The sequence below is a fragment of the Littorina saxatilis genome, linkage group LG5, assembly GCF_037325665.1.
Source record: "Littorina saxatilis isolate snail1 linkage group LG5, US_GU_Lsax_2.0, whole genome shotgun sequence".
Taxonomy (NCBI): Eukaryota; Metazoa; Mollusca; class Gastropoda; order Littorinimorpha; family Littorinidae; genus Littorina; species Littorina saxatilis.
In genome coordinates, this window is record NC_090249.1 from 59,670,104 (window position 1) to 59,697,603 (window position 27,500).

At 44.1% G+C, this 27,500-nt stretch overlaps 1 protein-coding gene and 1 long non-coding RNA gene across 3 annotated transcripts in view; one reads left to right on the forward strand and one right to left on the reverse strand.

Annotated features, from left to right (window-relative positions):
* Positions 1 to 27,500, reverse strand: part of LOC138967595 (regulator of G-protein signaling rgs-2-like) — a 171,016-nt gene that overhangs the window by 78,909 nt on the left and 64,607 nt on the right. For both annotated transcript variants that reach the window (XM_070340194.1, XM_070340193.1), the window contains one exon: positions 708 to 901. In XM_070340194.1, coding sequence (XP_070196295.1) covers positions 708 to 901 — 194 coding nt within the window. The remainder of the gene's footprint in view (positions 1 to 707; positions 902 to 27,500) is intronic.
* LOC138967597 (uncharacterized) overlaps positions 16,703 to 27,500 on the forward strand; it is a 119,485-nt gene continuing 108,687 nt past the window's right edge. Inside the window, exon 1 of the long non-coding RNA XR_011455995.1 lies at positions 16,703 to 16,796. This is a non-coding gene — a long non-coding RNA (uncharacterized lncRNA). The remainder of the gene's footprint in view (positions 16,797 to 27,500) is intronic.

The window sequence follows — 27,500 nt, forward strand, 5'->3', positions numbered from 1 at the left end:
ACCTGTCTTTGTTTTAACTTTCTGAGCGTGTTTTTAATCCAAACATATCATATCTATATGTTTTTGGAATCAGGAACCGACAAGGAATAAGATGAAAGTGTTTTTAAATTGAATTCGACAATTTAATTTTGATAATAATTTTTATATATTTAATTTTCAGAGCTTGTTTTTAATCCAAATATAACATATTTATATGTTTTTGGAATCAGAAAATGATGGAGAATAAGATGAACGTAAATTTAGATCGTTTTATAAATTTTTATTTTTTTTTACAATTTTCAGATTTTTAATGACCAAAGTCATTAATTAATTTTTAAGCCACCAAGCTGAAATGCAATACCGAAGTTCGGGCTTCGTCGAAGATTACTTGACCAAAATTTCAACCAATTTGGTTGAAAAATGAGGGCGTGACAGTGCCGCCTCAACTTTCACGAAAAGCCGGATATGACGTCATCAAAGACATTTATCCAAAAAATGAAAACAACGTTCGGGGATTTCATACCCAGGAACTCTCATGTCAAATTTCATAAAGATCGGTCCAGTAGTTTAGTCTGAATCGCTCTACACACACACACAGACACACACACGCACATACACCACGACCCTCGTTTCGATTCCCCCTCGATGTTAAAACATTTAGTCAAAACTTGACTAAATGTAAAAACAAGACAAGACAAGACAAGATAAGACAAGACAGGTTGACCTACCAGCAAAAGCAGCAGCCGCGAGTACCGCTGTCTGGGGGCTGAGAAGGGGAGGAGGGCGGCGATTCGGGCACCTGACCTTGACCCTGTGGTTGCCCTTGACCCTGACCCTGAGGCATGCCGCCCCGGCTGTTCCTGTTCCTCACGTCATTCTCGTTGGACGTGGAGGACCGGCGAAGCACCGTGGCGGCGCTCATCTGTAACCATAGCAACAACAGACACAAGTAGTAGTAACTATGGAAACGACCTTGACCTTGACATACAAATTGGAAAAGAAAAAAATGTATGCCTAATGAAGTTTAGTAGTTGGTTTAAACTGTTTTGATTAAGATACATATTTACAAATAACAATGCCGCATTCAATCAATTCCGCCCTGATATGGCCCTTCGTGGTCGGCTGGGCGTTAAGCAAACAAACAAACAAAAATACAATCAATTCAACAAATAGAGCACAACAAGCTACGTCAATCAGTTTTGTCTACATGTAAAAGGCTTACGCGTTGCTATGGCAGTTCTCGTCGGTAACCACAGCAACCGGTTGAATATAATGAACGGACGCATATTAAAGGACCTTAATCTAAAGGAAAAGAAACAAAAAGGACAACTAAAGACAAGTACACTTTAAAAAGTGTATGCAAAAAATGAGGGACTGAGCTTGCAGATGTTGCAAGGGAAGCAAAGGATTGCATATAAAACTTGGAGTAAATTACAGCGCCGAATGTTTGCACATGTATATCATCGATGCATTTCCCAAAACTTTAGTTCCTCTAACTATCACGCCTGTGCCCATAGCATTGCTGTGTCTTGCAAAAATACCAAGCCTTTTAGGAGCACTGGGGAGTCGTGTTCATATGGTGGCATGTTGAAGCACATCTCATTAGCTCCGAGAAGTGCATATCGATTGCAACCACAGTCGCCATCGGGTAAGGGGAGAGCAACTGACGTGAGTAGCAGGTCCCTGTGGCTTCATCTCTCTTTCTCTCTCTCTCTCTCTCTCTCTCTCTCTCTCTCTCTCCCCCTCTCTCTCTCTCTCCCCCTCTCTCTACCCCTCTCTCTTTCTCTTTTTTCTCTCTCTCTCTCCCTCTCTCTCCCCCTCTCTCTCCCCCTCTCTCTCTCCCCCTCTCTCTCTCTCTCCCCCTCTCTCTCCCTCTCTCTCCCTCTCTCTCTCTCCCTCTCTCTCTCTCTCTCTCTCTCTCTCTCCCCCTCTCTCTCTCTCTCTCTCTCTCTCTCCCTCTCTCTCTCTCTCTCTCTCTCTCTCTCTTTCTCTCTCTCTTTCTCTCTCTCTCTCTCTCTCTCTGTTTGTTTTAATAGTTTGTTTTAATGGTAACGCCCCCTGCGTCTGTTTCGACCTCTCTCTACTACCGTTCATTTGTTCAAATCTCCTGTCCCCTCCACTTTCCCCGTTTCCCTCTCCCAGACACGACTGTCTGGAAGCTACACATTCCAATTATCCGTCTCCCGGGGAGTCGAGGCGGACTTGAGTGACGTGTGTAAATGACGTGTCAGCCCCTGCAAGCCGCACGCGACACTATGTAACGTCATTACGTCGCTGTCTCTGACGACGTCACTTCGGGATTTATCGGCGCGAGGTAAAGCGGCAAGGGAACTCGCTAAACTAGCCGCGGAACGAGTTTGCCCTTCGTGAAATGATCTGATAGTCGGTGGTTTTCTTCCTTACGCAGCCTTCCTTAGCGCCTTACAACGACAACACAAATAATCCTTTTAAAAGATCCACAAATAGACAAATACAAAATCATGTACACGATGCATGAACATTTAAATAAACCAACTTCGTTCAATATCAACAACAAAAGTCGTTGGAAACGTGGGCAGTGTTGTTTCAGTTTCCCTCTCTGCATTGACCACAGGTCACTTATCTGGACAGGACAGCAGGATGTCCTTGTCAGGCGAATGACCTGAGGGAGGAGAGAAAGGAGGGAGGGAGGGAGGGCGGGGGCGATGGGTGGAGGGCAGGAGCACGCTGTCATTTCAAAATAAAAAGTCAGTTTCGGCGCACATGGGGGCATTTTCTACCCGGTAGTTTGATTAGCCAATGACGGTGCTTTCTGCTCGGTAAACATCTACTGGGTATCTAAGGCTCTCATTGGCCCAAATTCTACCGGTATTGTTAAGACCAATCAAGTTCAGAGATACCCCGTAGATTTCCGATCTCTACTGGAAAACAGATTTCCGAAATCTACTGGAAGATTTTACCGGGTAAAAAGTCACTTTTGGCGTACCATACTCACCACAACCGGTACCTCGTGACTGGGTGAGACACGGCGTCACAAGAAACGAATGCCCTGGAACTGCACTGGCCATCCCTCTCTCACCTAATGCGTACATTACTCCGTGACCCACTTCCCCGTGTTCCACTCTACCCTCATCACCATGCAGATTACAGTCTTCACCTCTCACGTCCTACAAAGCTTTTAGAGGGGAGGGGAGGGGAGGAGAGGGTGGTGTTGTGTGGCGGTCTGTGAGTGTGAAAGTGCTCTAACAACGTTGTGCTTTAGCACTCCACCAGTAAAGGGCACAATCCTTTAGCACTCCACCAGTAAAGGGCACAATCCTTTAGCACTCCACCAGTAAAGGGCACAATCCTTTAGCACTCCACCAGTAAAGGGCACAATCCTTTAGCACTCCACCAGTAAAGGGCACAATCCTTTAGCACTCCACCAGTAAAGGGCACAATCCTTTAGCACTCCACCAGTAAAGGGCACAATCCTTTCCGTAAAACGACTTGGATCACCTTCCCAGCTCTGGCCAGGTTCTAACATGGAATACGACCAACTCTTCGCTTGGAACCGTGCAACAAATTTTAAAAAAAACACCAACAGCGTAAATGGTTTCTGTGCAAAGTAGGTAATGTTTTCATGAATTAATTTCTTAAAGTTAAAGAAATCTCCGAAATTAATTAATTAATAAAAAAAAATGCCTATTGTGCAGAGGAAGTAGTCAGACAGTTGAATCGTGGTATTTGTCCAAGCGGAGGGAGGTTCTTATTCCGTAAGTAAGCCTGGCAAGGTCTGTCATAGTCAGCACAACTCTTATCCCGTAAGTAAGTCTGGCAAGGTCTGTGATAGTCAGCACAACTCTTATCCCGTAAGTAAGCCTGGCAAGGTCTGTGATAGTCAGCACAACTCTTATCCCGTAAGTAAGCCTGGCAAGGTCTGTGATAGTCAGCACAACTCTTATCCCGTAAGTAAGCCTGGCAAGGTCTGTCATAGTCAGCACAACTCTTATCCCGTAAGTAAGCCTCGCAAGGTCTGTGATAGTCAGCACAACTCTTATCCCGTAAGTAAGCCTGGGCCGGCAAGGTCTGTGATAGTCAGCACAACTCTTATCCCGTAAGTAAGCCTGGCAAGGTCTGTGATAGTCAGCACAACTCTTATCCCGTAAGTAAGCCTGGCAAGGTCTGTCATGGTCAGCACAACTCTTATCCCGTAAGTAAGCCTGGCAAGGTCTGTCATAGTCAGCACAACTCTTATCCCGTAAGTAAGCCTGGCAAGGTCTGTCATAGTCAGCACAACTCTTATCCCGTAAGTAAGCCTGGCAAGGTCTGTCATAGTCAGCACAACTCTTATCCCGTAAGTAAGCCTAGCAAGGTCTGTCATAGTCAGCACAACTCTTATCCCGTAAGTAAGCCTGGCAAGGTCTGTCATAGTCGGCACAACTCTTATCCCGTAAGTAAGCCTGGCAAGGTCTGTCATAGTCAGCACAACTCTTATCCCGTAAGTAAGCCTAGCAAGGTCTGTCATAGTCAGCACAACTCTTATCCCGTAAGTAAGCCTGGCAAGGTCTGTGATAGTCAGCACAACTCTTATCCCGTAAGTAAGCCTGGCAAGGTCTGTCATAGTCAGCACAACTCTTATCCCGTAAGTAAGCCTGGCAAGGTCTGTCATAGTCAGCACAACTCTTATCCCGTAAGTAAGCCTGGCAAGGTCTGTGATAGTCAGCACAACTCTTATTCCGTAAGTAAGCCTGGCAAGGTCTGTCATAGTCAGCACAACTCTTTCCCACGGGAAGGACTGTGCTGTGGACGTCTGTGGGGTCGACTGTATCTTTGACGTCTGTGGGGAATGTGTGTTTGACGTCTGTGGGGACTGTGTCTTTAACGTCTGTGGGGACTGTGTCTTTAACGTCTGTGGGGATTGTGTCTTTAACGTCTGTGGGGACTGTGTCTTTGACGTCTGTGGGGACTGTGTGTTTGACGTCTGTGGGGACTGTGTCTTTGACGTCTGTGGGGACTGTGTGTTTGACGTCTGTGGGGACTGTGTCTTTAACGTCTGTGGGGACTGTGTCTTTAACGTCTGTGGGGATTGTGTCTTTAACGTCTGTGGGGTCGACTGTATCTTTGACGTCTGTGGGGAATGTGTGTTTGACGTCTGTGGGGACTGTGTCTTGACGTCTGTGGGGACTGTGTCTTTAACGTCTGTGGGGACTGTGTGTTTGACGTCTGTGGGGACTGTGTCTTTAACGTCTGTGGGGACTGTGTGTTTGACGTCTGTGGGGACTGTGTCTTTAACGTCTGTGGGGACTGTGTCTTTAACGTCTGTGGGAACTGTGTGTTTGACGTCCGTGGGGACTGTGTCTTTAACGTCTGTGGGGACTGTGTGTTTGACGTCTGTGGGGACTGTGTCTTTAACGTCTGTGGGGACTGTGTCTTTGACGTCTGTGGGGACTGTGTCTTTGACGTCTGTGGGGACTGTGTCTTTAACGTCTGTGGGGACTGTGTCTTTAACGTCTGTGGGGATTGTGTGTTTGACGTCTGTGGGGACTGCATCTTGACGTCTGTGGGGACTGTGTGTTTGACGTCTGTGGGGACTGTGTCTTTCACGTCTGTGGGGAACGTCTGTGGTGACTGCGTCTTTGACGTCTGTGGGGACTGTGTGTTTGACGTCTGTGGGGACTGTGTCTTTCACGTCTGTGGGGAACGTCTGTGGGGACTGTGTCTTTGACGTCTGTGGGGACTGTGTGTTTGACGTCTGTGGGGACTGTATCTTTGACGTCAGTGGGGATTGTGTCTTTAACGTCTGTGGGGACTGTGTCTTTGACGTCTGTGGGGACTGTGTCTTTAACGTCTGTGGGGACTGTGTCTTTAAATCTGTGGGGACTGTGTCTTTGTCGTCTGTAGTAAGTCGACAAGCCTGCGAGGACGTAAAGAATGATTAGTCCCTCAACCACCTTGTCGTCTGGGCCCCCGGGGACGGACATGGCGAGAACATTCACCCTGGCCAGTCAGCGACAAACTGATGCACACATTTTATTAATACCCCCATTCCACACATTCGTTAGATTCCGTTACCAGCCGTCCTAAGGACGGCTGCCACATCAATGAGACGCTGCGCAAACGGCCGTTTTCGGCATCTTTGAGCAGTGTCTGACCGTACTGGCAGCCGTCCTCATGACCGTTGGGAACGGAAGTTAGAACGGATGTGTGGAATGCGGGTATCAACTCAGTGTGGGAGAGCGCTAGCGTTGCGCTTCTATTGGGTTACGTTCCATTAACGATCCATGAGTTCCGTTGGCGATATGTTAAGGTTCCATTACCGTTCATTTGGAACGGGCGGGGAATGGCTAACATTTTGAACATGCAGCCCGAACTCACCCGTCCCAGCCGTTCCTACCGTTCAAATGAGTTCCGATAACGTCCATTGGCGTTCCATTAAGGTCCCCTCCCGATCACTCCCATTCACGTGCCGTTCCTTGGTCGCTACGGGAACGGGACCTAGAACGGATGTGTGGAATGGGGGTATAAGTAAACCAACGCATGCCATTCTGGCAAATGCTGGTATGGGTGGGTGGGTGTGAAGGGATCAGAAACAAGGAAGTAATTTGAGGAAAAGTTCAATGCGTTGACGTTTGAATACCATTATCTTCTGTAAAAAGCTGTTTTGTGTGCGTTTGATACATTCAATTACTTTTTGCTTTGAAGGGTGGAGCATGTACTTTACAGTGTTCTAGCACAAACGTCTTACAAAGTGTGGTTGTGTATGTGTGTGTGTGTGTGTGTGTGTGTGTGTGTGTGTGTGTGTGTGTGTGTGTGTGCGTGCGTGCGTGCGTGCGTGCGTGTGTGCGTGTGTGTGTGTTCAAACTTCTGTAGTAAAGCTGGTATTATATTCCAACAAAGAGAAGTTTGTCTCAACACACACACACACACACACACACACACACACACACGCTTGCGCGCGCTAACAACTAGCACCCAGGCATCCTGCACTCTGTGGTACAACTACACATTCACAAGACCCAAACCCTGCCCGGAAACTTCCGTCCAAAGCCGACTTTTCTTTAATTGACAAGTACGCCAGTATGTCTTGGGCCTTTTAAAAATATGGATTGAGAACAGATATTTATTTCCTGTTCAAAAAGAAAGTATTTTTGATCAATGTTTGTGGAATAATGCAGATATTATTTTTAGAAAGAATGTGTTGTGTTTTGATAAATGGATTGAAGCCGGTGTGAATTGTGTACGTGATGTATGGATAGACGAAAATATTGTGTCATTTGAACATATTTGTGCCATTGTCGGATATAGTGCCACAAGGCTGTTTGAGTACAACGCTTTGCACACGGCCCTCTGCGCGCGAGCACTGCGAGACAACACAGTTAAAGAAGACGCGGGTGACGAGCCTCCTGCGACCTGTTTTCAGGGCGTGCTAAATAACCCTTCCCCGACTGAAGAAATTTCGTGCGATATTAACGCAATCCAAAGCCAGTGAACCCTGCTCTGTAAAATTTTGGTCCCACAAATATAACATTTCCATTGACGAAAAGTATTGGGTCCTGGCAAGTGCATGTACAAGCGAAGAAAGATTAAAGTTACGCCAATGGAAAATTTTACATAATATTTATCCAAGAAATATTTTATTGCATAAAATGAAGTTAAAAGAAAATAGTTTATGTAGTCTTTGTAATGAAATGGATTATATTGAACACTTCTTTTGGAAATGTAGCAAAATGAAATTGTTTTGGGAAAGTGTTAGAAGATGTATATTTGTTAATACGGGAGAAAATATTATATTAACAGAAAAAGATGTATTGTTTGGTTATTCTCCAGAAGTGCAAACCCCCACAAACAAAATTATTAATCATATTTTGCTCATTTCAAAAATGTGTATCAGTAAGTACAGATATGGTAGGCCTATTGATATAAATGTGATGTTAGGATATGAATTAGCGTTGAGATATTTCAGCATTGTGTAAATATTGAAGGATGAATGTTGATACGTTATTGACGAATGCTTGAATTTTTTGATTAAAAGCCCCACAATGATGTGCTTGGCAAATTTAAAAAAAAAAAAAAAAAAAAAAAAAAAAAAAAAAAAAAAAAAGTATGTCTTGGGCCGACGTTTCTCAACAGTTGGTTCAACCTCGATTCGCCAAACAAGCAGCATTGCAACATGGCGTTGACACAATGGCTGGTAACGCCCCCCCCCCCCACCACCAACCCCATCGCCCCTCTCCCCCTCCCACTCACAGAGTGTTCAGACCCATTTTCGTGAAGACACGAAGCCTCTGAAAATGTGTATCAAACTTGACACAAGGCAACCATGGTGGTTGTGACATGCAGTTAGCAGCAAGGCCATTCAGTTCACAACTCTCTTCCCAGACTTCCCAGAAAAAAACATGTATTCCAAATTAAGTTTCGCAATAATCCTAATGTGATTAAGTTTCAACTTTCGTGTTCTACAACAACGAAAAACGTTAAGTTGAGTTTAATTCACTTTATAAAATGTATTTTAAAAGAATTCTAAATTGGTGCTGACATTTTAAAATGATATAGGCTTCGTCAGTTTATTGTTGTCTTGTTGCCGCAATGATAATGTACAAATGAATATAGTCATAACCCGGGAATTTCTATTTTGGAGTTATGAATTTATTTTATTTTTTTCATCGGAATGAGTTTATGCAAATGTTGAAGCAGTTTGCATTTCTTTATTACACCCCCGGTATAGGGGTGTGTATAGGATTCGGTCCATGTGTTTGTTTGTTTGTTTGTGTTCGCATATAGATCTCAAGAATGAACGGACCGATCGTCACCAAACTTGGTGAACAGGTTCTATACATTCCTGAGACGGTCCTTACAAAAATTGGGACCAGTCAAACACACGGTTAGGGAGTTATTGGTGGATTAACATTATACAAGGACTTATAGAGGGACATCTTAATGGTCAAAGGGAAATAACCATTCTCACTCAGTCACTGCCACCAACTGAGAAGGTTATGTCCCTTTGACGGGGGTGTTTTTCCTACCTCGGAGGAATTTCTTGTTGTTCTTGTATTTTTGTTTTGTTTTTTCATGTGCCCCACTGGGGTTTCTTGAATAAATTATTTGCCTTGTCTTTGCCTTGCCTTGTATCTTTGCTCTCACGGACATAAAAACGCGAGGGAAACTTATTTCCGAGGCAGATGCACACGAGCGCGATTTTCCTTGATTCAAGAAAAGATCTAAAAGAAAATATCGTTTGGTGCATGCCATTTGGAAATTGCCATTCGATATTGGCCATACGTATGTAGAGAGAGATATAAATACTCACTACATGTATGTATACTTTCCTCGCCAGCTTCCTTGTTTACAGGATGTATCTTGAACCATTTATTTTTTATTCACCTTGATGACTCTTAGTATATAAGCGTATGTGTTGTGTTGTGTTGTGTGGTGTGGTGTGGTGTGGTGTGGTGTGGTGTTGTGTTGTGTTGTGGTGTGGTGTGGTGTGGTGTGTGTGCGCGTTTGTGTGTGTATGCGTGCGTGCGTGAGAGCGTGCGAACACGTGTGTGTGGCTGTGTGCGTGTTAAGAAAATAGGTGAATGCATGGGGGATATAATGTCGGGGAGTGAACACGACCGGATTGTAGAGGGGACAAGAAATTTGGTTGATTAAAATGAACATGGCCGAAGCAATATTTTCATAAAAGAAGCGGTAGTGTACGGACACATGTTGTATTTGGGTTACATGTGTTGCAGAGTATTTGAAAATACGTAGGCATAAAAACATGCAAAGAAGAGTGATAAGTCCCTGTTGTAAATATAGTCAAGTGGATAAATTGATTACTTATGTATCACACTAGTTTTACTTCTACAGCAGTCCCTCTCATGAACGGACACCCTAGGGCCAGTGCAAACCTGTCCGTACATTGCAGGTGGCCGGTCACGGGAGAGGCCCTCCCCCCATCACACACACTCAGACACACTGACGGACTGAGTGAGTCTTTGATACTGGTGAACGAGCTCTTCTTGTACTAAAACAATAAGGTCAAACTACTACAACGTATAACTGTCCTGTAAAAATGACGTTAAATGAACGGTGTCAGAAAAAGAGATAAAAGAAATCCTCAAATTTTGATTCAAAAATATCAGGGTGACATCTTGTATGGAATGAGACTTTTTATTGTTTGACAATTCTACACGTTACCATTTCAAAATACCGAAAAGCCAAGTTTGTCGGCGGGAGTAAAGCAGAGAAAGGCACGGCACCACCAACCTTCTCAGAATACTATGTTGTGCTAAGCTGCTTGAAAATTGCACGGTCAAAGTTCTGAAGAATCAAATGAAATGACGTCACTCCATTTACGTCAAATATAGTCTGATGTCATTTTGCCCGAGTTTAGTCGGTAATTAAACCATCAGTTATAATATGGTGAATATTTGCAGGGGCGGATCAGTTCATTTTATGGGGGGGGTTTCCAAAAGTATATTGTGAAGATATGGGTGTGAAGGCGCGAAGCGCCGAGCCGACGGCGCAAAGCGCCTAGCTTGCTAGGGGGGTCCGGGGGCATGCCCCCCCGGAAAATTTTGTAAAAAAGGATGCAAAATGGTGCAATCTGGTGCATTTTGAGGATGATCATTACCAGTTTCAGGCAGCAGATTTTGTCACTGATTAATACCCCAAAAAAACACCATTTAAAAAAAAAAATTTGGCTGGGGGGGGGTTTCCGGAAACCCCTGAAACCCCCCCCTCGTCCGCCCCTGATTTGCAAATGATAACAGAGATGTCTCGAAAATGATACCAACATTCGGCTGCCGGTGTAGGAGGCATAAAAGACTTCCAGGAAAAAAACACTGGGAGTGTTTTTTTCCTAGGAAAGAAACACTGCAATCTCGGAAGGGGAGTTTTATTTTCCTAGGAAAATTACACTGGTGCCAGGAATATAACACTGCCACTACGGCGGCAAATAAGACTGCCAGGAAAAAAACACTGCGTGAACTGTGTTCATTTTGTTCCGAGTGCACGAAGGCAGTGAGCCGAACTCAGTGCCCGTGTTGTTCCCCGGACTTGAAAAAAGAGTTGTTTCGGACTGTTGCAACTTGGTTCATTTCTGCACGATGGGTCGTCCAAAGGATAGCTCTGCCGAAGTGTCCAAAGAGAGGTTGGCTGACATATCTAAATTCCTGTCTGACGGCATATTTCCCGAAGGATGCAAAGACCGAGGAGTACGAGCAAATTGGAGACGGATGTGTTCTTCGTATGTGCTGCAAGATGGAACTTTGCTCAAGCGTCAAAAGCGCGACGGATCATGTACGTGCCTGTATAAAACACTATCGTAAATGTCAGTTGCAGTTTATTTCTAATTTTATAATGCTCTCTGAGGTTTGGGTTTTGCACCATCCTCGTCAGAAATGACGGTTGACCTGAAAAAAAAGAGATCAAACCCAAATCGCGCCTCACTAAAAATACGGCAAACATTTCGACAGGCACTTGCGCGTGCGAAATGATGTTTACTGTGTCGCCGTGCCATCCTCCCCATGGACTCAGAGTGGCATCGACATCACATCAATGCCAGAATCTCCAGGGGGTTTCAGCAGTATCGTTGTTGCTGTGGACTATTTTACGAAATGGGTGGAAGCCAAGCCCCTGCCATCAAAGTCGGCAAAAGACACTGCAAGGTTCCTTTATGAACTGATCTGTCGTCACGGGTGTCCCAAGATACAGATTAATGACCAGGGAAGAGAATTTGTGAATCCAGCGTCTACTGAGCTTCACAGGCTGAGTGGAGTGAAACAAAATATAACAAGCGTCTATCATCCACAGGCCTTGTTGAGAGAAACAACCGAACAATCCAGTCTTCGCTGCTGAAAACTCTGCGTGATGAAGAAGATTGGGTTGATGATTTACCAGGTGTGTTGTTTGCCTTCAGAACGAGCGCACAGAAAAGCACACGGTACACCCCTTTCTTTTTGCTGTATGGCCGACAAGCCCGACTACCGATTGGGGACGAAATTGACCCCATCTGCTCATCCAGCACCGATGGCAACGACGTTAATGTCAGCGTCTTCGAAGGTTGTGAAGACACGTCTTGTCCTGAAGATATCAAGCAAAGGCTGGACAGTATCAGGCAGCTGTCCACTGTCGTGAAAGACACAGTTTCAGAGAACATCACTCAGGCGCAAGACAGACAGTAACGTGACTACGAAAAGCGCCACGGCCAAAAGCGAATGTTTGTGGTGGATGAGCAGGTACTTCTGTGGAATCTGCGTCGCGCGGATAGGAAAGTTGGGGGGGGGGGGGGGATGAAGGCTCCGTGGCAAGGTCCCTATGTGGTACATGCTGTCAATCAAAATAAGACTTAGATTTTGAAAAACCCTAACGGCACAATCTTAAAGCAAACAGCACATGGCGTTAATCTAAAGCCGTACAAAGCTGCAAACGACTGCGGTCCACAAACTTCAATGAATTCTTGTGCCAGTGTTCCGCAAAGTTCATCGACTGACGACGCCAACATTTTTGACACTTCCTGCAGTGCCAGTGCTAGTGTTCCCAAGAGTTCATCGTCTGATGACGTCAACATCAATCAGCAGTTGATGCAAGACGGGAAAGGTGAATTGTGCTCAAGCAAGAGAAAGCGACAGAACAGAGCCGAACCTGTTGTTTATGACTCTTCCAAACGGGTAAAACCTGACCGTTCATCAGAACCACAAATTGTTAGGGTTGACCCTGCGCCTCCAAAGCAGTTTACCCCAACGAACTCCACATAGAGAAGACTGAAATGCAAGACTCTGGGTTTAGCCGCACCTAAAAGAATGCCCTTCAGACCGAAAACGAAAGTGGGTGCTCCGCGTCAAACAGAAACAATTATTGGTGACGGGAATTGTTTTTTCAGAGCGTTAAGCCTGGAGGTCACAGGGTATTAAGATTTTCACGAAAAGATCCGACGCGCAGTTGTAGAAACCATCAAACACAACGAAGACGTTTTGGGCCGTTATATTGGTATGGACACAGAAGAATACCTCAGATCGACAAAGATGGCAGCAAATGGTATCTGGGATACAGAAACAGAGATCATGGCAGCTGCCATGTACCTGAACACCACGATCAGCGTGTATACTCAAAGTGGAGATGAGAGAAGGTGGCTCGATCACAACCCCCATGACAGAGCTGAAACCCAAGAGAAAATTTATTTGGTGAACCTCTGTGCGCACTTCGAAAGGGTTGTTTCATGCGAGTGTTAAACGTGTTCTTAAAGAATGTTAAACTTTTTTTTGTTTGCAAGTGCACTTTTAAACGAGAGCAGTCTTTTTTTCCTGGGGTAGTGTTAATTTCCTGGGCGTAGTCATTTTTACCTGGGTGAAGGAGTGTAATCTTCCCAGGAAAATAACACTCCCAGTGATATTTTACTGGGGAAAAAACACTGTTGTAGTGTTTTTTTCCTGCAGTGTTATTCTCCGACTACACCGGCTCATATGGATATCCATTTCCTCGACATATCTGTTATTATTTACTAATAGTAAGCACATTAGAAATTACTCATAATGATGTAATTATGCTCACGTGTTGCGTCGTCTTCTTGTAACATACACAAATTAGAGCATCAATTACAGTAACACTCTCTCTAACAAAAGCTGAATATGTACACTTCTATTTCTTCCCTTCCCCCAACGATAACAAACAGACTAATTCATTAAAGTTATTCACACAATCGCCATTCAGCTACATGTCATTCACGAAATGCAAATAGTTAATTGATAAGACTCAACAGCCAATCGACTCACCATTGGATGAACGACAGACGATCTCATTGTACAATTTTGTACACGAAGACAAAAAAAATACACAATAAACTAGTCAGAATAGACATCCACAAAAGGTATGCCGGATACACATATTCTCCAGGCGCAGATGTGACAAACGTTCCTATAAACAAAGCACCTCAAAACAGGAAGATCGCAGAGAAGGTCAACTTCAAGTTCAGTGTCCCACGTCAACTCTCTGCGACAACAGGTCGCCAAGTAGTTATGTCCCTTGAACATGAAAATTCATTTAACGGAATTAATCCATCTTCAAAATCAAAATTATCGCTTTCAGCACGATTTTGCTTCAGTTTCAACACTCTGGCGAGGTTCTTTCCGTCCACAAAGCTTGGTCAAATGCATAAGCTTTCTTAAATTGGGACACTATTCTTGCACATTTCCAAAAGCACACCATGGCAGGAAGATCACTGAACTCCAGCAAGAAAGCTCAAAGACATGCCCTCGCCGTTTGCTAAATGTGCAGCTCAAAACTTGACACAGCGACATTCCTTGTCTGTTGGCTCATGCGTGACCAGAGGTACGCCCAAACCACCAGCAATGACAGTATCGGAAAACATGCAACTTTCATCTTCAATTCCATGGTCACGTGATTATGTCGTCACTTCCTGGCGATTGATATTAGTATGACCGTGGGGGCTAAGGGGAGCCAAGAGAGGACCGAATAGCTTTGGTCTTGACCGCACGAGCATGCATTGTCCCCCAAAATGGGTGGCCGTGGCCGCGTTTTGAAGGTGACTGCTTATGAAGGTGCAGTTGTTGAAAACACAACGTGCCGAGTACATTAATTTTGTCCGGACATATGAGATGGCCTCTCAGGCCTGAAGCTGTACATTGCAGATATTATTTTATGTTTTAAAGGGGATGGTAATAGAGAGAAACGGGCTTCCATAAAAACAATTTTCTTTGTTTGCTTCTTGAACAATGTAGTTTTTAAATGTACTGCATGTTTTGTAATAGTTGTTTTCAAGTTATTGTTAGAAAAAAAGGTGTAAAATTTCACGAGTTTTTTGCTTTTACTTCATTTCATTTTATTCCATTTTTCCCCAATGGCACTCCGTTCGCGCTTCAAGAAGACAACTACACAGGGAGAGCGAAAGGAGCAATCCGCTAAGACAAAAAGCAATGACGCCAAGTAGTTTGATACTGATGGACAGTCTCATCTTATTCCATTGCCATGATGGATCTTCGATTTTTCTCTGAAGTTCTCTCACTCCCCCACACCACTGGGGCTAGCGGTTGACGGACACTCGGCAATATTGTTGTTGAGTTCACGTGGAAGTGTACCAGGGTGCACCGCGTGAAAGCTAATGACTTCGTCTCAGTAATGGCGCCAGCCATGGTGCAAGCTGGATTCCCCGAAATCGGCGTATGACTGCCTAAATGACGGGTTCAAAACGGTCATACACATAAAAACCCACACGTGCAAAAACACGTGTTTACGGGGGAGTTTCAGCCCATCAACGCAGAAGAAGAAGTAGTGCAAGTTGGTTGCAATCTCTAACAACCTCATTGTCTGGTTTTTACACAAATCCCCCACTGACAATGGTTTAAATGTCCAAATGAGCATCAATTACTCGGGGATTAAACATAAGCTGTCTATAACACCTTTTCGGTCACGTTCTCTGGTGATTTTGACCTGAATAAATCTAAGGGACATTCGCTGCATGTACCGTAATTGAGACGCAGCTGCAATAATTAACCGGAAAACGCTCCATAACTATGCTGAAATAATGTTAATAATGGCATGCAGGGGCTGGACTCATTTATTGCGTCGGAGTACAGATCATAACTTGTCACATTTTACCAGTGCTGTCGGGTACGCATAGTAGACAAAACCTGTTGGATTTTAGGAAATGGAATCCGGAATCCAGCAAATTGACGCGTTTTGTTGACAAGGGCGAAGATGTCGGTGAAACGCCATACACACAGGATGTCGCGGGCGGGCAGTTTTTGAAGAAACAAGTTGGTCGTGCATTGAACTGGAACTGTACATCAAGATCTATATGTCATTCGAGAGGGAGAGAAAATCTATAAATCCCTGTGTGCGTTTCCCCTCCTGTCTCTCTGTCTCCAACCCCTCTCTATCTGTCTGTCATTCCGCTCGCTCGCTCGCTCTCTCTCTCTCTCTCTCTCTCTCTCTCTCTCTCTCTCTCTCTTTCTCTCTCTCTCTCTCTCTCGAGTCTTTCTCCAGCCTTCACCATTTAACCCCACCCCACCCCACCCCACACGCGTCATTCTCTTTGAGAACCTCCGAATCGCTTCACACGAAAGTGAAGGAGAGCATAATTACTCATTAATAAGGCTTGATCCAGGACAATGCTTACGCACGACTTATGTCTTAGTAACCATGACAACGCGTCCAACAAGCTTAGCTCGCAGACAGAGTCAGGATAATACTACACTGGTACACTGTGGTACCTGACACTCTACTTGCTCTGACCTGTCCGTCAGGAAAAAAAGACTTGTGTATTACTTGTACACTCAGTGTGTGTGTGTGTGTGTGTGTGTGTGTGTGTGTGTGTGTGTGTGTGTGTGTGTGTGTGTGTGTGTGTGTGTGCATTGTACGCTTGAGTGCGCGCGTGTGTGTATGCGTGGTGTGTGTGTGTGTGTGTGTGTGTGTGTGTGTGTGTGTGTGTGTGCGTGTGTGTGTGCGTGCGTGCGTGTGTTTGTGTGTGCGCGTGCTTGCGTGCATGCGTGTGTGTCTGTGTGCTTAAAAAAATGGTTGCATTGTATTCCTTATCTTCTCCTGAATTCAAAAAGATTAGATATATCATGTTTACTCAAACAAGAAAGAAAAAGAAGGGCAAAGCCCATACGACTCACATGCTTGACCTTTACATGACCTTGACCTTCAGCTAAACCTAGCAATGACATCATACACTAAGAACTGCTTTACACATTTTTCCTACCAAAATACATGTGACCTTGACCCAAGGTCAAGGTCATCCAAAGTCATGCAACACAAAGCTGTTAATTCAAGACATAGGAAGTACAATGGTGCTTATTGGCTCTTTCTACCATGAGATATGGTCACTTTTAGTGGTTCACTACCTTATTTTGGTCACATTTCATAAGGGTCAAAGTGACCTTGACCTTGATCATATGTGACCAAATGTGTCTCATGATAAAAGCATAACATGTGCCCCACATAATTTTTAAGTTTGAAACAGTTATCTTCCATAGTTCAGGGTCAAGGTCACTTCAAAATATGTATACAATCCAACTTTGAAGAGCTCCTGTGACCTTGACTTTGAAGCAAGGTAAACCAAACTGGTATCAAAAGATGGGGCTTACTTTTGCCCTATATATCAAATATAGGTGAGGTATCAAATCTCAAAAACTTCAAGGAAAATGGGGAAAATGTGAAAAATAGCTGTTTTTTAGACAACATTTATGGCCCCTGCGACCTTGACCTTGAAGCAAGGTCAAGATGCTATGTATGTTTTTTGGGGCCTTGTCATCATACACCATCTTGCCAAATTTGGTACTGATAGACTGAATAGTGTCCAAGAAATATCCAACGTTACAGTTTTCCGGACAGACACCGGGACGGACGGACGGACGGACGGACGGACGGACGGATGGACGGACGGACGGACGACTCGGGTGAGTACATAGACTCACTTTTGCTTCGCATGTGAGTCAAAAATGTGCTGAGAATGAATGGAAATAGGTTCCGTAAGTACATGTAGGCCTACTTAGGTCAACGTTTAGGTTTGTTATGCCTGGATCATGACCCCGCTGTGACCTTGGAATTTGACAAAGTCCCACCATAACTGGGGTCATGTCGGGAGATCATCACACCCTGAACACGTGCAACGTGGCAAAGCTCCAGCTTAAAGGCACAGTAAGCCTCCCGTAAACCATCACAGATACGGTCAGGCTTTTACACACAGTACAAACACCCTTTCATTTAAACACTCACCGATTGAGAACATCCTAGGTGCCCTCCGTAAAGAGCGAACAATTTTCAACGAATTTATTTTTGCGTGGTTTATCTTACCCCTGAGCCATCGTGAACCCGTGTGATCCAGTTTCCCTTTTTCACATTGTAGTCGTCAGTTAGTCATTTGAATGCGACTCGATGTGAGCTTATTTACAATAGCACGTTTTTATGCACGAAACAAACGGCTGTGGTTCACAAGAACTCTAGCGATGGCTTTTGACTGTTGAGAGGAACCGTCGTCTGCTACGACCCTTGCGTGACCCTGCTTCCGGGCTTTTCTTTTTTCAAACTTTCACAACTTCGAATTGCACTGATCTTGTCTTGATGAAAACACGCTGTCAATTTATTATTTAGATTTTAAAAGTTAGGTCTAGCGCAAAAACGCACCACGGTCCAAAAACTTTCTGATTATTATTGACCCACGGCTGTCGCCAGTTTAAGGGAAGTAACTCATTTTTGACCTGACTTCAGGATGGGTCCAAACAGTGTTCGAGACAATCTGCAAAATTAACTCTTTAAAAATTGCTCGCTCTTTACGAAGGGCACCTAGGATGTTCCCGTTTGGTGAGCGTTCAAATGGAAGGGTGTTTGAACTGTGTGTAAAAGCCTGACAGTATCTGTGATGGTTTACGGGAGGCTGTACTGTCCGGGCGTGATTTCCGGGATATTCATAACAGACGTCCAGCACCAAAACGAGGCGCCATTGTTGTAAAGGGCCAAGTCCACGAAAATAAATTCTTTGAAAATTTCTCACGCTCGACAGAAAGCAGCCAGGATGTTCCCGTTCGGTGAGCGTTTAAATGGAAGTATGCTTGTACTGTATGTAGACGCTCGGGGAGCTCTGTGATGGTTTACGGGAGGGTTACTGTGCCTTAAAAAAAACACACGAGAGAACCTCGACGTTAATTTTTGTTTGCGGTCTCGGACAGACGGACGGACGGCTGGCTGCCCATTCGGACGGACACTGCTTATTACTAAGACTCACCAGGGGAGTCAAAACGCGGATCAGATACCCAACGTCTGTATCAACTGGGTGGCCGAGTGGTAACGCACTTGCCTCGGAAGCGAGAGGTTGCGAGTTCGAGTCGACCCTGGGTCAGGGCGTTAGCAATTTTCTCCCCCCTTTCCTAACCTGGTGGGTTCAAGTGCTAGTCTTTCGGATGAGACGAAAAACCGAGGTCCCTTCGTGTACACTACATTGGGGTGTGCACGTTAAAGATCCCACGATTGACAAAAGGGTCTTTCCTGGCAAAATTGTATAGGCATAGATAAAAAAAAATGTCCACCAAAATATCCGTGTGACTTGGAATAATAGGCCGTGAAAAGTAGGATATGCGCCGAAATGGCTGCGATCTGCTGGTCGATGTGAATGCGTGATGTATTGTGTAAAAAATTCCATCTCACACGGCATAAATAGATCCCTGCGCCTTGAGTCCGAGTCTGGAGATACGCGCGCGATATAAGACTTCATAAAACATTTTTTAAAAACTAGTAACAACACTGCAAGGCCGCTAACTCACTCTGCCGTTCGAAACCAATCTCTGCCATGAAGCTGCCACGAGTTGTCTACCATAGAGAAAGACGTTTCAATTAAAACAGTTGAAAAACCGCGGATTGTTTGTTTGAGAGAACGCAAACTTCACGACATCAAAGAGACGCAAAGCTTCCTCGCTGTTATTGATGGCCGCAGGAGCGGTCATCTATTGGAATGCATTCGGAGAGGTGACATGTCTCGTTTTGTTACCGTTCTCACGAGATCAGTTCTCCCTTGACCGGCCACCCGCAATGTACGGACAGGCCTGCACTGGCCCAAGGGTGTCCGTTCAAGAGAGGGACTGCTGTAACAGCAAAACTAGTGTGAAACATAAGTAATCAATTTATCCACTTGACTATATCCACAACAGGGACCTATCACTCTTCTTTGCATGTTCAAGTTTATGCCAACAGATCAGTTTTCAAATACTCTGCAACACATGTAACCCAAATTCAACATGTGCCCGTACAATACCGCTTCTTTTATGAAAACATTGCTTCGGCCATGTTGATTTTAATCAACCAAATTTCTTGTAGACTATAACATCAAAGTAAACTATGCTCATACGCGTACTACATACTGGTCACGCAACTGCTTTAAGATCCACTAAGGGCAGTAACACCGCACAACTCCGCACAGAAAATAAACACTGGTTATGCCCCTTGATACAAGGCAAACGTTCCAATTCTTCATGGAGAGGCGTTTATATAGCAGACGAGTCTGAACCGTACTTACAGGCCTATGTATGGGTTATACAATGTTGGGGGAAACATTGTTAGATGAGCGGCCAACAGGCCTTTTAGCCCGATTTTAATGCACAGTCAGTACTCACGAGAAAATGTGGTATTATGCGAAAGATAATGCATATAGATTCTAACCCAACCTATCAAGGAACCCAAAAGTGGCAGCAGCTATACGTAATCTTAAGCCAAAGTAGCCCAGATATTTTGAAAAGTACACTGCAGAAAAAAGCACTTTGTCACACAAAAATGGCTATATATATCAGCTTAACCGCACGCATCAGAGGGAGTATCACTGAGTGAACTACAGGTAATGGGAAGGTGTAAAACAGCAAGTAAAAAGTTTGTTTGACTGCAAGAGCGTCATCTGGCCTTGCATTTCATGAGTTGTGTTACGTCATGCCGTTTTTACTTTTCTACTGCTGAGTTTCACAATACAATTTAGAGAATATATTTATGTCTTTCACATGAATCAACTTTTTTCGAGGGAGTACCGATTGCTCTGTGTATTGTAGGCAGTCTATCTTTCCGACCATTATACACGGCTCATTCCAGACTCCACACCTTGCCTACCTGTAACTTTGACGTCACGTGTGACGTCATCGCTGCCGGTGCGATGTTCAAATATAATCATGCAAGCGCAATCATTCTCCATTAAGTAACTACATGACCTAAATTGTACTGCTTTATCTTGTTAAAGTGAAATTCACCAGAGTGTTTTGTTTTCCACATTAAAATCATGTTTCCTTCATTAAAACGTGAAACCGACAAAAAACGATACACGGATACATTGATCATCTAACTTTATATTGAGTAGGACGAAAAATGCAATTCAATATAAAAAATATTAAAAAAACAGCACCAGCTGAAAATGCAAGGGTATGCAATCAAAGGCGTAATTGGTCTCAGAAAACCTAATCACACTAATGTTTTTACGTGTATCTTTTTAGTTATGCACCTGCGTGTTGACCAGGCATTGGTTTATATAATTACAACCAAATCAAGTCCATTACATTTCATTCTAACCTGTCATAATGCGTGCAAACCATTTTCCGGGCAGAATGTTGACTTTCAAAACAAGGGGGTGTATTTCTATAATGAACTCTAACACTTTGTGTTGAGAGTTATCTCCAACAAGTTACTTGCCACAAGAGTTCAGAGTTATCTCCAACAAGTTACTTGCCACAAGAGTTCAGAGTTATCTCCAACAAGTTACTTGCCACAAGAGTTCAGAGTTATCTCCAACAAGTTACTTGCCACAAGAGTTCAGAGTTATCTCCAACAAGTTACTTGCCACAAGAGTTCAGAGTTATCTCCAACAAGTTACTTGCCACAAGAAGCCCGATGACAACTCTTTCCTGTGACTGGTATTTAATGAGATTGTGTCCAATGAAACGTCCTCGGGGAGAATGGACATTATCGAAAAAAGTAAAAACGGCACTTCTAAAATGCAAGGCCTGATGACGCTCTTATGTGCTACGGTCAAACAAGCTTTTTACTTGCTGTTTTACACCTTCCAATTACTTGATAATTCACTCAGTAATACTCACTGTTGGGTTGTTGCAGAACTGAAGGAGAGGCTCTGCAGTTCCTTCTGTCATGATTGGCGTAATCATTTGGACTCGAGTGAGCGCCTATCACTGTATGGAAAATATAAAGCCTGTTTTGAAAAAGAACGTTATGTGGACATTGTATGGAAAGATGTGTACAGAAATGTCATCGCTCAATTTAGAATGGGCGTTTCACAGATAAATATCCACAGATATCGCTTCCAAAATTCAACAGAAAACAAGTGTTGCCCCTTTTGTGAAGATAAATTAGAGACCGAAATCCATTTTTTGTTTGAATGCCAAACATATTGTGAGTTAAGAATAAAGTATTTAGCACAGTTTTTAAGTGTTGGTGATCAGTTGGGCAGTATGATTACCATGTTTAAAAAACAAGACACAGAAACAATTGTAGATTTAGCAAAGTTTTTGTTTTTTGCATTTCAGTTAAGATTGTCAATGTTAAATAATAATGAGGATTAATTGTCGCTGAAGGTTTTGTTGTTGCTGTATTTATTGTTCGGTTGTATGTATATATTAGGCAGCATTGATGTGCAAGATTATAGATAGAGGAAAGCTTGGAACAAACCACTGTGTATTTTGCATACGTTTAAAAATCATGTTTTCTATGTTTTCCTGTGATTCATGTGTACCCCCCATTGAAAGGGGCTGTAGGCCCATATTCAATTAAACTGTGAATTCCAGCAACAACGCTTAAAATAAAATCGTTTTAAAATTAAAATGACTCAGCGTGCGTGTTTGTGTGTGTGTGTGTGTGTGTGTGTGTGTGTGTGTGTGTGTGTGTGTGTTTGTGTGTGCGTACGCGCGCGTGTGCGTATGTCTCCGTGCGTGTACGTGAATGTGAGTTTGTGGTGATGCAAGCAACTGTTGGACTTCTCGCGCACGCAAGTAATGTATTGGGAAGTAGTTCTATCAACGCTCTACTCATGCTCACTAAGAAATGACATTGAGAAACAGGAGAGACAGTGTGAATAATGGCCGTGTGAAAGACTGACGGCAGAATGAATGGTGTGCGGCTAGACTGGTTGCCGTAAAACTGGATCATCGTCGTTCGGCTAATAAGCTAGATGCTGAATGGTTGCACATAAATAATACAGCTGAATTAAGTGACTCCGGACCTTACCAACCCATTCCCTTCTTCCATCCCTTGAATCTTCTCCTCTCAAGATCATCACGCACGCACACACACACACACACACACACACACACACACACACACACACACACACACACATACACAATATCTCAAAGTCATTACTTAACTTTATATGCATATCAAGTATCTAGTATATTCCTGTATTTACTTATCATGCATGCATGACAGGGACTACCCATGTGATAAATAAACCTCTCCACCCGTGTGTATATCATATAAATGACATCGGGTCAAACAACAGTCTGGCAGAGCCCTAATTTGTAAACAATTCCGATTCGGCTCACCCGCATTTCAGATAAGCATGGGCTTTGACATGGGATGCGGTCATCATTCCGTTTTGGCACAAATAACAGAAATCCACCGCCCCACTGCTTTCATTGCAAAGTGGGAATTGTTTCGTATATCATTTCTAAAAATAAAATAAAAAGCCATTTAAAGAAAGCTTGAATGTCAAGTCAGCGAAATGTGTTGTTGAATGTCGGTAAGACCTGGACTGGATCCGTTTCCAGCTGATGCGTACATTAAATAGACGTCCATCTCTGTCTGTGATCCTAATGCAATAACCGTGTACAGCAGCCATCGAAGAGCGTGGGGTTTGAAAAGGAGAGAAGGGTGCCGCGTGGGGGAGGAGTCGGAGGTGAGGACATGAGGCTACAGGGGTCAAGGTTAATTAACAAGGGTCCTCACAGCACAACACACATATACAAACAAACACACACACAAACGCAAGCACACAAATTAGTGTGTGTGTGTGTCACTGTCACTGCCAGTTTACATTCATTCCTTTACCTTACGTTCCCACCCCCACTCCACTCCAAGCAAGCCCCACCACCACCACCACCACCCGCCTCGTCAACCTCCATCCAGCTAAACCGCCGACGTCAGTATTGATCTTGCCTCCCACACCACCAACACTGTGACAACGACCGCCGACAGGAGAGGGGCAGCAAACTCGGGCCACGGAACCCGATCACAGTCCACGCCGCTATTTCCAGACCGAGTTGTTCAACTCTACCCTCTCTACCCCATTCACTGAGTTATATATATATATATATATATATAGAGAGAGAGCACCCTTCCTCCCACCCTAACTCTCTTTCCTTTCTCTTTTCCACCTTCGCTTTCCTTTTATGCATCCATTTTCCGCTCTATCCCTCAACCAACCCTCCCTTCCCCCCCCCCCCCCCCCTCCCATCTCCTCATCCCGCTCTATTCCGCCGATTTTTTTCTTTCTTTCTTTTTCGTGTTTTCGTTTTCCCTCCCCCTCATATCCAGGGAGAGTTTCAGGGGCAGAGAATCCTTAATTGAAGGGGGGGGGGGGGGGACTTGGGGACGCTGAGTCTAAGCACACACGATACAATCGACACAAGTGTCACAGATAGATTACTTTTTAATCCCGACTTTGGCGTTGTCAGTTTAGAGAGGATGTTCTAGGTTTAAAATATTTTATTCCCTCGGAATCAAGTGGTTTTGTTGGCTCAAACGTTGGCGTTCCCTATTTAAACTGCCAGTTTACAAGAAAATCGTTCTTGCGAAATACATTTTCTATGCCAGGTTTTAAAACCTCTGACATCGGCCGAGGGGTTGTTGTCAGCAGTAGCAGTAACCCTGAAGTTTTTCAGTGCAACACCCTAATAAGCGTACAGGAGAGTATGGAAGCTTATAAATAAACCCAGAAAGTACACAAGAAAAGAATGCCGCCTTTCTTCCTTATTATGTCACAAATTGAATTCAGCAGAAAATAGAAACTGGGTGATGGTTTTTTTCTCAAATCGTCCATACAAGAACTCGACTTTTCTTTTAGAAACTTGTTGCATCATAAATTGGCCAACGATAACCTGAGGAACGTGATTTCAATAGGCGTGACGTGGGTGCGTGTGGGGTATGAAAACTCCGCCAGACATTTCTTTGTTTCAGGGGCACAGATATCAGGCCTGAAAGTGACGAGTATTTTACTCACCATGGCGAGTAGAAACAATGATGTACATGTAACTGGCGATAACGAGTAGAAATGTTCATCCACTCGCCAAATGCGAGAAAAGTTGCTGAAACAAATTGTTGGTTTGGCTAGTAAAGTTTGCTCTGTGACAAGTATCTTTTCAGAATCACTAGCCAAAGGCGAGTACACCATTTTTTGGACTTTGAAGGCTGTAAGTTCCTGGATGTAGACCTCTAGCTACCTGCTAAAACGCAGGCCACATACCAACAAACAACAGCCCAGCCCTCTGTGCAGAATGCTTCCGAACTGACATCAAACTGCCACAATTCTAGCAAAAGGCTTTGCCACGCAAACCTTTGGATAGATTTCGAACCACCATCTGAGAAAACACAATCAAAGTTCAAAAGTAGGGGGGGGGGGGGTGGGTGCGCGTGTGTGTGTGTGGGGGGGGGGGGGGGGGGGGGGGGCTACATCCCTGCCGCATCATTGTTGCGACCCATCTCGTCATCGGCGCTTTTCCGGAAATGACCTGCGCTTTGTTGGAATTCCAACAATGGCCGCCATTGTAGGAATTCCAACTTTGCGCTACGCGATTCTAGAAATGTACCGCGCGCATAGTGAGAATTCTGCTCTTTCTTAGAATGCGATGTAAAATGATACAAGTCATGATGGCCTATGATGATCCTTGTGTTTTAAAGTGATCAATGCTTAGTCTTGAAAAAGCAGATGCATTGTATAACGCACCAAACCAACCGAATTACAAAAAGCAAAAACACTTTTGATGACAGTTACTTCGGTGGGCTGTAACAACACAGTTCAACGACCCATCCCGGCCACTCGACCAAAACGCACCAATTTTACGTAATTTTTAACGTTTCAGATCTTACATTTTACAACAACAAAAACACAACAAGAGTGTTCCGATATTACTTTTCACTGGTAACTATCGATTGTCGATTACGTCCCTTTACTGAGTAGGCTCTTGTCACTGCATGGTAATCTAGGTTCTTGAAACGTGATGTGCAAGTCTGTGCGCTATATTGATGTGATTGATTGTTGCAAAATGTTGATTCAAATTAAAGATGATTTCAGCCTGTTGTAACAAACTAACACTCTACTCTGAGAAAAAAAATTCATTGTGTTCAAAATAGATCGAGACAGCAGTAACTAGCTAGCTGCATGCGCTGAGTGTAACTCAGAGAATTGTTACACAGTGTACCCCCCCCCCCCCCCCCCCCCCCCCCCCCCCCCCCCAATTCAAGACTTCCCCCGTAAAAGACCTTGCTTTTTCATATACCTTATTCATGACCTGTGAAAAGGGTATACTTTTTGTGCCAGTCAAAGGGTTTCCATTTCTGGAACGAGGCAGCTCGTTTCCGGAAATGCGGCGCTTTGTTGGAAATCAAAATAATGAGGTTTCGGGAAATCCCGATTATTCCAACTCTGCCCCGGATTCTTACTTTGCGCCCAACATCATTATTATCACTTCCGTTTCGCTCGTCTTTCTCAATGCGAGCAACTCTGCACATACTGGTCAGATAATTATCTCCCTTGAACCTGTCAGTAGCACAAACAAGAGAAATTGCGCGGAAAGTACAAACTATACCTCCGTTTCCTTTCTCTTTAAAGACACGGTCCTTCCCTTCCCGAGAAAAGTTGTGCTCACTTTCTCCCCTCTGTCAAGGCTTTTACATGGGATAGGACCAGCCCTTCAATCAGACACATACCAAGACTCAACATCCTGCTTCCTGTGCAGAGCTTGGATGTTTTTTTGTCAATTTCTGTAAAGAATTAGTCATAACAAGACAGCCCCTGTGCACAGACAAGCAGTCAGGGGTTGATTTCGGTGCGAGCCAAAGTGGAGGGCTGGTCTTATCCCATGTGCAACCCTCAGATCGGAGATCGTCAGGCGAATCGTTTACGCAGAAAGGACCATGCCTTCAACTTCTGCTACAAAAAGATTGGAAACTGACAATGACATGGAAGCAGCGTTGAACAGAAGCAAGTTCTGCTTATAAACAGAAACATTCAATCAATCATAATAATTCATTAATGGGTCATTTTCTAATTAGTTTGTTATTCTATCCCACTCTTGAGCGGTACCTCACAAATTCAGTGTGTTGATCACAAAGTCTGAACGACTCAATGCCAGAATGAATGGTCATTTTAAATTCTAATGCATCAATGATCTACGACCGACGCTTCACCTGAATGATGACCCTTGTTTTCATTGAATGTGTGTCTGTCCTTCAACACGCACTGTGCACGTGAAAGCCGTGAGATTTGGAGCCAGTGCCGTATTTCAATAAATGATTGATTCTCAAATTACACATCCGTGATATTTCAAATATGAGTCAACAAACTCAGCAGCGCCTAGTATGGCTTGGTACTGCCCGACACAATTTAAAAGACAGTGGAAATCTGGACCTGGTATTTACAAAGTTTAAAAACGTTTAACAACCAGGCTTGGACTGGGTGGCCGAGTGGTAACGCACTTGCGCTCGGAAGCGAGAGGTTGCGAGTTCGACCCTGGGTCAGGGCGTTAGCAATTTTCTCCCCCCTTTCCTAACCTAGGTACAGGTGGTGGGTTCAAGTGCTAGTCTTTTGGATGAGACGAAAAACCGAGGTCCCTTCGTGTACACTACATTGGGGTGTGCACGTTAAAGATCCCACGATTGACAAAAGGGTCTTTCCTGGCAAAATTGTATAGGCATAGATAAAAATGTCCACCAAAATACCCGTGAAAAGTAGGATATGCGCCGAAATGGCTGCGATCTGCTGGCCGATGTGAATGCGTGATGTATTGTGTAAACAAATTCCATCTCACACGGCATAAATAAATCCCTGCGCCTTGGATATGTGCGCGATATAAATTGCATTT